The sequence below is a fragment of the Haliotis rufescens genome, unplaced genomic scaffold, assembly GCF_023055435.1.
Source record: "Haliotis rufescens isolate VD_foot unplaced genomic scaffold, xgHalRufe1.0.p SCAF_17, whole genome shotgun sequence".
Classification (NCBI taxonomy): Eukaryota; Metazoa; Mollusca; class Gastropoda; order Lepetellida; family Haliotidae; genus Haliotis; species Haliotis rufescens.
This window is the reverse complement of record NW_025963857.1, coordinates 19,688,379-19,700,481: the sequence shown is the minus strand read 5'-3', so window position 1 is coordinate 19,700,481 and position 12,103 is coordinate 19,688,379. Positions and strand designations below refer to the sequence as shown.

Here is a 12,103-nt window from a genome sequence, read left to right as displayed (position 1 = left end):
AAGGTAGTATGGCATATATTTTGTTGCTACACCTTTAATGTAAAAACAGAAAAAGTTTGAGGCCACTGTCGGTTCAATTTACAGAATATATAATTTTGATAATGTTATAAGAGGTAGCAGGTATTAGGGGCTCTCACAAGATATAGTAACTTTTAAAGAATAAGCAACCCCCTCCGGGATAATAAACTCTTCTACCAAAACTTCCTGTTGGCTGACCATAAAAAGGCGGGTCCTACTAAAACGAAATCCGTGTGCGAAATACGCTGCAGTCGGAAAGCGCACGTAAAATCTCCAATATAAGTACGTAAGCAAGTAAAACGAAATAATGTTTGCAGTAACATTATCGAGAACGCCTTGTGCGCCATTTCCAATAAACCGCCGTCATAAAGCTGGAACATTGCTGAGTGCGGCGTAAAACAACAAACCAAACCAAAACCTTTCCACTAAACACAACAAATATAACAATGGTTAACTTTTTCTTAATCCATAAAAGAAATAGAACTGTGTGTCATATTACAAAACATTGTCATATTGTTGCATTTCCCTGAGCGAGAGCATTGTTACGTAGTGTATAATTATTATATAACCCATGAGGATAGAATGACCGTGTGTCAGTGGATGCAAAATGACACCGTGTTCCATTGCTGAGAAATATACGATATCGCGTCATCCATTGTTCATACGTTCTTTCTTAATTGTCTCTCTTAAATTGCCAATGGGTAACATATAGAATAATCTACTCGAATCTCGGAATTACGGATGATCTGTTCCTCTTGAATGCTGTAGTCCCTCAACGAAAGAGTTTAAGCTAATATCAGCTGTGAGGGATGGTACAAACAAACATCGATGTCAATGCCAAAGCTAAAGTTGTAGTCCAATAATCTGTCTTGGTAGATTGTAGAAACCAAAGTTGCCATCTGACGTAGGGGACTGGAATTTGCTGGAGGACCAAAATGCAGTATATCTAGTGAGTGAGTTGAGTTTAACGCCGTTTTTAACAGTATTCCAGTCATATCACGGCGTGTCAGTTTAATGTTGGAGGAGAGCCCGAAGTGATGCAGGTCTCAAACGGTTACCACTTCGGTGAAACCCACGAGCACGGGTATGGTGCTGACAAACCTAGAAACATAATCAGGACGAACCGGGATTCGAACCCACAATCATATCTTTCTGGCGTGCCCAAGGGACGCAACTCTGCACAGCGAATCGCGGCGCCTTAGACAACTGGGCCACCCGTGCCACCCGTGCCCCCCCCTGCAGTATATCTAAACAAACCTACCCGAGATTCATTGATCTAAACAGTCATTAGATGGAGTGCTTCCTCCATTACGTTTCCCCCTGTCAGACCCTTATGTATTTCGGTATCCAAATTTCATATGAAACAATAAGTATATTATATTTTTGAGAATTTTATCATTTAGTGAGTGAATGTGTTTGTTAACGCCGCTCTAAACAGTATTTCAGTTATATCACGGCGTGTCAGCTTAATGTGGGAGGAAACCCCGAAGTGATAAAGATCTCAGACGTTTGCCACTTTGGTGAAACCCACGAGAACGTGCACGAGAACCAAGAAACTTTATCCAGGATTCGAACCCACGACCATAGGTTTCTGGCGGGCCCTAGAAACGCAACTCTGCACAGCGAATTGCGGCGCTTGAGACGACTTGGCAACAAGTGCGCCCTGTTTTATTATAATTAAATAGTAAGGACTGTGTTTATCAAACGATAAACTGATCGACTACCGACTGCATAAATGCTGATTAATTAAATTATATTAATTCATGGCACGTGCTACCTACACACCCAAGATAGCCGTAATGAACTTTGAACCGCCATGCACATGGAAGGCATTCGCGTCAATTCCAAAGGTGGATACTTGTAAACCCGAATCGTTCATAACTTAATCAATCAATGTTATCAAAATGAGAATGTATAAAGGGTATAAATAAGTAATGAAGATGTGTGTTAGTGTTGAGATGTAGCAAAGACGTAAATAGATGTATGTACGTCTTTAGATGTAGCAATCTCATTGAAATATATAACTTTTATTCCGATATGATTCGACCTGTGAAGATCCGGGGTAGAATAGATCTTCAGCAACCCATGCTTGCCGTAAAAGACGACTATGCTTGTCGTCAGAGGCGACTAACGGGATCGGGTGGTCAGGCTCGCTGACTTGGTTGATGCATGTCATCGATCCCAATTGCATGGATCGATGCTCATGATATCAATCACTGGATTGCCTGGTCCAGACTCGATTATTTACAGACCGCCGTCATATAGCTGAGTGCGGCGTTAAACAACAAACCAATCAACCGATATGATTCCTCTGCGTGAAGATCTGAGGACACCTCAATAGAAGGACGCGCCGGGTGAAGTTTCAAATGAGGTGAGGTGAAATGGGGTTTAACGTCGCGTCCAAGATTATTGCACTTATACAGCGTCGTACATGCACGTGTGTGGCTGCTTGTTCTAGCCCGGACTAATGTTTATCTTATAGTGCTAGCCCACTGAGATACCACGCCGCAGTTTAACATGAATACCCCACTCAGATACAGTATACTGACTCCGAGGCGAGCAGTCCTTGTTTTAGGCCCTCATGTCGAGCGCCAGACAGGGTAACAACAAGTACCATCTTTTAACGTCTTTTGGTATGACGCGGCCGGGGATCAAACCCCGGACCTTCCGCCCTCCTGGCGAACGCTCTACCACTACACCACGTGGGAGGTCGAACTTTCAAACGAAGGAGTATAGGTGACATGCTGGCATAAGCTCCCTGGTCAAACCTACACATAAATAGGAATGAAACTGAATCTCCGTAGGCAACTTGGGACGAAGGCACAATGGGATGTAGGCACAATGGAATTGAACCCTGTCACCAAAAACTCTAGGCTGGGAATTGGAAACACATTTTACATTATTTTCTTCTTTCCCCATTATTTCATCAATAAGAAAAAAGCATACTTTTCTTGTCATTTATTCTAATGCCACTAACGCAATTCAGAGGTATTCTTCTGTAATTCGACAACCATTATGTTAAAATATTGCCACATCAATCGTTAGCTCGAGAAGAGACGAATACAATCCCACTTTTTGCGTAACCAACACGCGCCATTGAACTAAGGGGAGGTAATAATGTAAACAGGAAGCAATGGCGATTTGACAGAAGTTTTCCAGACAAGCAAAATACAAGCGTTTATCAGCGTGACGCGCGATGAATGTTGCCTTATCTCACAAGGACTGACATCCGTGTATTGATTTCTTAACTTACGAAGAAAAGATCCCTAACAATAATAAAATTACTTAGATTATGACAAAATTGTGATATTTGCAAGCTGACAGTGACATTCACAACTTCTCACGATGCCTGTAAAGATCGGCAAAATGCTGATGTGCGGCCAGACCGGTGTCGGAAAGACGTCCATGGTGGAGCAGCTGCTCTACGCGAATCACGTCATCGAAAACACGGTGAGGCATCGCCGTCTCCCGTATAGTTTTAGATATTTCTTTTCTTTATTTTTAAACTCAGGAGAAAGCATAATTCATCCTGAAGCTTTCCAAACAAAACCAAACCTAAGTGCCATATGAAATAGAAATTCGGAAGCCTTTAGTTTTCATAAATGGAACCCACTTCATAATGATTGATTAATAATCAAAATAATGTATGAACAATTGACTTATTAAAGAGTAGACAAGGTTCTTGTAGCAGAATGCTATTTGCCTACTGGACTTTCACTGATTGACAGCGCCAAAATAGCAAAGTTTGTGCACAGAGCCTTTTAGGATGAGAAACTTTTCTAATTAAAGAGTGACTATGCTTCATAATATAGAGTTCCTTTTCAGTCTTGCTCTTAGGTTGTAATTAGCTCATAAGGAAACTAAGACATTGTCTCTGTATTCTAAGGGTTATCAATTGTTGGACTAATACATGCTATAACATTTGGTTTAAACATGTAAGGTTTGTTGATTTGCCCGATCATAAACCCCCTTTAAATATTACTTGATTGATGCATTGCACCATCAAATTTACCTTAGTACCTGTTTTTATGATGATCTTAATTATTTCTTAAATGATAATGCCAGATTATTTGTATATCATGTATATTAACAATGATAAATGGAGTGTGTTCATTTGGAATTGTGTTTGAATTTAATGGATGTTTGAACACTGATTATAATGATCTTAAATAGCGTTTAACCCGTAATGTATTATGAACACTTTAATTGATCATTTCACCAGTACATGGTTACTAAACGATCAGTCTATCATCAGATCATCAATAATTATGAGTAATTATTACTGCTTGATGAATATTTGTCTGACTTTTAACAAATGCGGTGAAATGTGTGTCCATGTTGTTTCGTCAGCCGATGCAGGCCACCATTGAAGACATCTACACAGCTGTGATTGAGACTGATCGGGGCATAAAGGAGAAGATACGCATCTTTGATATTGGAGGTTTTGTAAGTCTTCTCAGATACAAAATCTTTGTAAAAACATCTTGTTTTATGGGGCCATTCATCCTTGTTTATCTAGAAAAATAAATCTCTGTTCTATTTTGATAAAAAAATTATGCTAAAAGTAGCAATCCACTCAAATTACTCAAATTACTTTCATTAGTGAGTTGTGTTTAACACCGCTTTTACTGGGTTTCACTGGGAACAGTAGAGTTCAGATTATTAGGGTTTCTATGGGAACAGTAGAGTTCAGATTATTAGGGTTTCTATGGGAACAGTAAAGTTCAGATTATTAGGGTTTCTATGGGAACAGTAGAGTTCAGATTATTAGGGTTTCTATGGGAACAATAAAGTTCAGATTATTAGGGTTTCACTGGGAACAGTAAAGTTTGGAATATTAGAGTTTCTATGGGAACAGTAAAGTTCAGATTAATAGGGTTTCTATGGGAACAGTAAAGTTCAGATTAATAGGGTTTCTATGGGAACAGTAAAGTTCAGATTATTAGGGTTTCACTGGGAAAAGTAGAGTTCAGATTATTAGGGTTTCACTGGGAACAGTAGAGTTCAGATTATTAGGGTTTCACTGGGAACAGTAAAGTTCAGATTATTAGGGTATCACTAGGAACAGTAAAGTTCAGATTATTAGGGTTTCACTGGGAACAGTAGAGTTCAGATTATTTGGGTTTCTATGGGAACAGTAAAATTCAGATTATTAGGGTTTCACTGGGAACAGTAGAGTTCAGATTATTAGGGTTTCACTGGGAACAGTAAAGTTCAGATTATTAGGGTTTCACTGGGAACAGTAGAGTTCAGATTATTAGGGTTTCACTGGGAACAGTAAAGTTCAGATTATTAGGGTTTCACTGGGAACAAGAGTTCAGATTATTAGGGTTTCACTGGGAACAAGAGTTAAGATTATTAGGGTTTCACTGGGAACAGTAGAGTTCAGATTATTAGGGTTTCTATGGGAACAGTAGAGTTCAGATTATTAGGGTTTCTATGGGAACAGTAAAATTCAGATTATTAGGGTTTCACTGGGAACAGTAAAGTTTGGATTATTAGAGTTTCTATGGGAATAGTAAAGTTCAGATTAATAGGGTTTCTATGGGAACAGTAAAGTTTGGATAAGTAAGGTTTTACTGTAACATGATTCTTGATATTCAACTTGACTTTTGTTTTAATGTTGCCATGGCTTCATGAGGGTTTCATGTGTTGTGTGTTGTAGGATGGGAGCAACACAGATCTACCAAAACACTACCTAAACTTTCCTGATGTAAGTATAGAATTAGAAACTTGTTAATTATCTGAACAACACACAATATGATATTAGAAATATTGTTTGGAGTACACATGTACAATGTAAATTATTAGTTCTTACCGAGACCATATACTGATTTATAGTCTCTGGTTCTTATCATGCTTATCATTTTCAAATAATTAATATGTACAAATGAAATTTGAAATTATATTTCTAAGTTTTATTGATATTATTTATTTGAGCCGTTGAGCTCATATCATATATGGTGATTGTATTTTTTTATATTTGCCCCCCAAATAAAATAAATAAAAAATCCCAAAACTGTTTCTGTTATAAGTCCTTTGTAGCACTGCTTATTGTAGTTTGTATGTATCTCTGTTTATAGGGCTTTGTGCTTGTGTATGATGTGACAAACTTTGAGTCTTTCAAGAAACTAGACAAACTAAAGAGAGACATCGACAAAACCAGGGACAAGAAGGAGGTGAGTTCAGGCCGTCATAAATATTCTCTTCATAATGTCCATGGCCCATGGGTAACCTGGGGCAGAACAGGTCCCTTTAAAACCATGCATGTGTGAACTAATGTAACTGAGGACTGGGTGGTCACAATGTGTGAACTGGTTGTGTGTGAAGTAATAAGGTAGATATTTGCTCATGCTGTCGACATCTAGTTTGCCCAAATCGGCAGGAATGTAGCTGAATGCATAAAACAACTCTCACCCACCCACCATTGTTGAACCCTGCTTTCTGATTCTTTACTGCTTATTGTCTTCTGTCATAAGCAGGACACAGTAATGTCCTCGAGTGAGTATGGTTTTACGCTGCCGTAATAATCCAGCGGGGGACACCAGAAATGGGCTTAACACATTTTACGCATGTCGGGAATTGAACCCGGGTCTTCAGCATGACAAGCGAACGTTCCAGTAATGTCCTCGAGGGCTTATGTGATATAAATCATATCTCCATAGCAAGGTCATTATATTAAGGGTGAAATGAGACATCAAGGTCACAATATGATACGTGTCATGATACATAGGTCACGATATGGTACGTATCGTGAAACACATATTTACGTCAAATCATGTGGAAACGTCTATATATTTATGCAGAACAAAATGTAAAGCACACCGAAATGCTTGCATTAGGCTCATCATTTGCCTCTAATAAAAAACATGACTGAAGCCAGTTTACTCTGCACAGCGCTTGCGTTTTTGGCTTCGCTGTGCAGAGCTCTATTGTTTTGGTTTGAGAATTGAATCAGGCATGTGATTTCACTTGGAAATTATTTCATGTATGATTTAAAAACATGCAGGACCATAGATGTACTGTCCCTTTAATGCAAGGCAGGGTAACAAGTACTATCTTTTAGTGTCTTTTCGTAAGATGTGGCCTGGGTTTGAACTCCAGGCAGATGCTCTATCCACTAGACCACGGAGGCGGTCCCATGCTAGGAAACATAATGCATCATCAAATGGAATGAATAATAGCCCAACCAAGACATATTTGTTTTATTGAAGTTTATTGATTTAAAAGTAGCTTGAGACCTCTTGTACATCCTCGTGAGCTGTTTAATCATTTTGCTAAAGCTTGAGCTCTGCCATTGCTGTAATTGTTTTTCTCAACAATGCTCCTTTAACAGAGTTAGAAACTTCATACCTGATGTACCTCTTCTTTAAACATTTCATTTAAGATTTGATTCTATATTTAATTGGAAGCTACTCATTCTTCTGCATCTGTATCATCTCAACACAACCAGCTCATCTATTTATCTTCAACAGATTCACATCATCGTCATCGGCAACAAGAGTGAGTTAACGGAACACAGACAGGTGGACTTCAACACTGCCATGGCCTGGGCCGGCAAGGAGAAATGTAGGCTTCTGTCTGTCAATGTCATGAAGGACTAGTTTAAAATATTACATACAGACCTGTGTCATGGTTACTGGAGAAATAATAACTTCTAAAATACTGATTATTATGATGCATAACCCTGCATGACTCCATTTCTTTTGTACCCCATGCGATTCATTATTTCCACATCAATTATGGCAACACTTTTTAACTCACCTGACTCACACGTGAGGTTGTCATAACCCTGTTCAATGTCTGGCATCTGTACGCTTTTTTCTCAGAAACAATTGACAAGGATTGGTTAAAATATAAACAAACTTGTGTAGCTGAATACTTTTTATTTTATTCGGTGAAAATTAATTTGGGACATTTTTGATAACCAAACAATAAATGCTACTTCTAGAGGATGGTTTTACAGGAACAATGTACTTGTATTTACATTGATAAATCATTATTTAAACAGTAGACAGTAATCAATCAAAGAACATGCAGTTGGGAAAATATAAATAAACTGAAAATGTTCATATTTTATGTATATTTTCTGTGTCCTGTCAGTTGAATACAAAACCAGAAATATCCTTAAAAGTGTCACCCGAGAAAGAAGTCATTGCCTGTTAGAAACTAATTTGTGGGTACATCATTCATCAAGTTCATGGACTTAAAGAAATATGTGGTTTAATTATGTAGGTATGTAATCAGCTGATATCTGAGTTACCTCGTGAAGATCCTGGTTAGAGTTGGTCTTCATCCTTGCTTGCTGTAGGAGGTGACTTATGGGATCAGGTGGCCATACTTGCTAACTAGGTGGATCCCCAGTTCTGTAGATGGATACCTAATCACTGAATTGTCTGGTCTAAACTTGTTACAAACATACAAAACAAAATGGTATCTAAGGAAGAGAATATATGGATGTCAACTTCATAATATCTATCATAATAAAGAAGTTGACATCCATATATTCTCTTCCTTATGTGTATCACTTCTAAATGCCTTTCAAAGACCTAAAATGGTATCTGTGTTTAATATATTTCACAACTCTGTTATCAGTGCGACTGTGGGAAGTCTCCGTTACGAACCGTCAGTCCCTTGTTGAACCATTTGTGTGGCTGGCCTCCAAGATCACAACACCACCAAGTAAGTACTGCCGCCATGTCTCTGTGATTGTTGTAGCTATGTAGGCAGTAGAATCAGTAAAGTCGACAGATGTATTCCTGTTATTGTTTAGTATTTGACTGTACTAATACCAATTTCACTAAAATCAGATCTTAGTTTTCGCTACCACTAATCAAAGATCTGAGAACATTCCATTTATAATACAGGTCTCGTCAAAATGACCTTTCATCTGACCAATCAGAGAGTTGCCATGAAGTGACTGAAGGGATGTTTTCTAATCATGCAACCTCAAAATTGTTATGACAACAGTATTCCAAATGACATTTAGGGGCTTACTCTTTCAAAATCAATGTTTATCTCTCACTTCAATGGGATATATATTTGAACAGAAAAAGCTTTACATAGCCAGTGTGAAGTACTATTATACATTCTCGGACATTTATGAGAAATTCCATTCTTTTGTTCATTTTTCAAATTTTGAATCGAGAATTTTTCAAAATATATTTGAAAGTGTAGTCTGGAATGGAAGTCACCAGGGTGAAACAAGTGCCGTGAAGCTCGAGAAAACTGCTTTTTGATTTGCTAATGTCGACTTCTTGTTAAGTGATTTCTTTGATTTGTCAACTTTGCTATAGGTCGTTTTGACTTGACCTGCAATGTCATGTCCTCTGATCTGTGTGTAGCAGAAGCAAACACTAAGGTTAGATTATAATTGTACAGATACTAATTCTGTACAAGACAGTAAGAGGAGAACTTCATGTAAAGTTGGTGGTATTGGTAAGATGGAAATGTTCTAAAGAATTTGGTTGTTCAACTTTGTCTGCATTTGTAATCTAGTTTCATTTGGCTCATGGAACTTATTTCAGAAGAAATCAGTATTGTGTTTAAATCAAATCCACTATGACTTGGACATTATGAAGACAATGATCTTGTGACTGCAAACAATGTATGATGGAATGTCACATCAAAATTAACACACTCACATCAATAATGGTATTAACTAGCCAATCTCTTTTGCAGACTCTTTTGCTTGATTACTGCTTATGTCACACAAGCTTGCAAACATTTACATGTATATTTTTTTGCAGGCAAGTCAACATTCCTGCCCAGCAGGAAAGCCAAGTCTGTAAGCATGGAGAGCTGAGGAAGTTCAAATGGAAGTCCAGGGTCGTGTTCATGTAACTAATGTACCTTTTAGGCCTTGTCAATATGTCATAGTCCTACGGTCAATTCACAAACGTCTTGCATCACTCACTTAGCTGAGGTCAGCTGATTAACTTACTCTCTATTTCATGTTGTCAGGCCAGAAACCACACTATCATCTTGTCATTTAAGAGAATTTGGGGAATTATATGAGGTAACAACTACCTTATTGATTTTGTTGTAACTTAGCTCATCTTCCTGAGGCAAGGGAGTTACCTGACTGTAAAAGTCCAGTTTCCACCCTTGCTGAATTAGGATGCAATTTCTGTTCTGGGCTCGATCGTAGCGCCGCCAATGGGTATTATTAGTTATGTCCCTTCTATGTCCCAGCTATTGATCAATCAGCTTCCACTTCTCATATCACTTGCATTTGCCTTAAATAAAATGGCTTCACCTAGTGAAGACAATCTGATTGATAATAAAGATCTATTTTGTATTGAAACGGGCCTTACTTCACAAAGTGCATCAAATCACATGAGCACCTTGATTAAAAACATAAAATCATTTGGAAAATATCTGTTTGACGCTAAGTTGTTGGTAAACATGCTTTGCAAATCCTGCAGTCGACTGAAATCTACACGGCAGTTTACGAACCGGATAGCGATATTGTTACGCGATTTTTATTGGACTATGCATAGAATCGTTAGTCCAGCCAAAATATAATTCCTTAATTCCAGCCTTGTTCAGCATGGGTGGAAACTGGACTTTTATTTTCAGTTACCTCCCTTGCATTGGGGAGATGCTACTCACTGTACCACCAAGGAGCAGTCTCATTGAAAGCAGATCTTAGTTCTCGCTGCCGCTAAACAAAGATCTGAGGACATCGCATTACGGGTCACGTCAGACCGCCCTTGCGCGAATTTTGACCGACCAATGGAATGACCAATCAGAAGGCAGCTTTCTCATGCTTTACGGCACTAATTTCAAATTGGCGACTATTTTGACATATTCTCAATTGCAAATTTGAGACCTGAACAAAAGAACATTCTGGAATGGCAAATAGATGGTTTACATTGTATGGATTCAGTTGTTAAAACCGTAACTATCGTTCGGAATACCCCATGTTAAAGTTTTCGAGGTTGCATGGTTAGAAATCACATTCCGACTGTCACTTTCATAATCTGGTAAGCGACGCTCTGATTGGTCGGATGAAAGGTTGTCCTGACGTGACCCCTAATGGGATGTCTTCAGATCTTAGTTTAGCGATAGCGAGAACTAAGGTCTGATTTTAATAAGATTGCACCAATGAGGTCCCCCGCCGGGATATTGCTGGAATAGTGCTAAAAAAGCATACTCACTTACTCACTCATAACGACTACATGCAGGCCAATCAAGAATCTGGCATGATGTCCAACACTGCACACATCTCTACAAAGGCATGTCCCCATAATGTTACTAAATTACCTAAAAACAGGTGTCATTGCATGAGTGGTATGTCATTACAAACATTATTTTTTCAACTATTGGTTACTGCTCAGAAACAGAATAGAGGTATTAGTCTATCAGTTCCTCGTTTTCAAATTGTTTGTTCAATAACTGGACAACCTACAAGTAGGGCTCTGACGGATACTCAATTACTTCTGGATTTAGATGGATTTGAGTACTATGTCAAGGACATACATACCCTACCAGGGGAAATAACTCACATCTTCACTTCTCTAACATGCTAGTGTCTTGATGTATATTGACTCAGATGAAGCTGAAAAATATGAAAATGTTGATTGTATGGCATATAAATCGTGTACTCTAGTCGGAAAGGGTTTTGAGACAAGGTACCTTGTTGCAAGTGACGCCAAACTGTCTGGCCCAGGCTGGAACATGGTCGGCAGACAACTGACATGAGCTGTAGTTCGTCTGATGATGTTCCACGTTGTGTTAGGGACCAGTCATTTATTAAAGGGGTGGGTGGGTCAGAAGGAATCAGGAGAGGGTCCCCCCAAAAATATGATAGTCCCTAGCGGGAGGGTCAACAAAATACATACATTTGGGGAGAGTCTTAACAAAAATGGACTTTTTATAATAAAATATAAAGGACTTGGCATGTTGTCTTTTCTGGAATCGTCATCCAAAAATATGACAAACATTAGGGGAGGGCCACTGTTTTCAGTACATTGGTGCATACAAAACCCTCAAGCACCCACTGTAATAAATGACTGGTCCCTTAGATTGAGTAATGATTACAAAGTCCTGAGAATAACCTTCGTATCGCTCAGTGGAGATG

General features: G+C 38.6%; 1 protein-coding gene across 1 annotated transcript; it reads left to right on the top strand.

Annotated features, from left to right (window-relative positions):
* Nucleotides 1-3,130: 3,130 nt before the first annotated feature.
* LOC124133918 (NF-kappa-B inhibitor-interacting Ras-like protein 2) lies at nt 3,131-10,462 on the top strand. Its single transcript, XM_046498499.2, has 7 exons — nt 3,131-3,468; nt 4,369-4,464; nt 5,684-5,731; nt 6,102-6,197; nt 7,494-7,587; nt 8,614-8,700; nt 9,768-10,462. Exons 1-7 carry the CDS (start codon nt 3,364-3,366, stop codon nt 9,821-9,823), a joined length of 582 nt encoding a protein of 193 aa, XP_046354455.1. The 5' UTR covers nt 3,131-3,363; the 3' UTR covers nt 9,824-10,462.
* Nucleotides 10,463-12,103: the final 1,641 nt, after the last annotated feature.

Bases quoted from the DNA above. Each gene is read 5' to 3' on its own strand.
- LOC124133918 (XM_046498499.2), top strand. From the start codon at position 3,364: ATGCCTGTAAAGATCGGCAAAATGCTGATGTGCGGCCAGACCGGTGTC. The intron at 6,198-7,493 runs GTGAGTTCAGGC...TATCTTCAACAG, and splicing joins AAACCAGGGACAAGAAGGAG to ATTCACATCATCGTCATCGG. The intron at 8,701-9,767 runs GTAAGTACTGCC...ATTTTTTTGCAG, and splicing joins CAAGATCACAACACCACCAA to GCAAGTCAACATTCCTGCCC.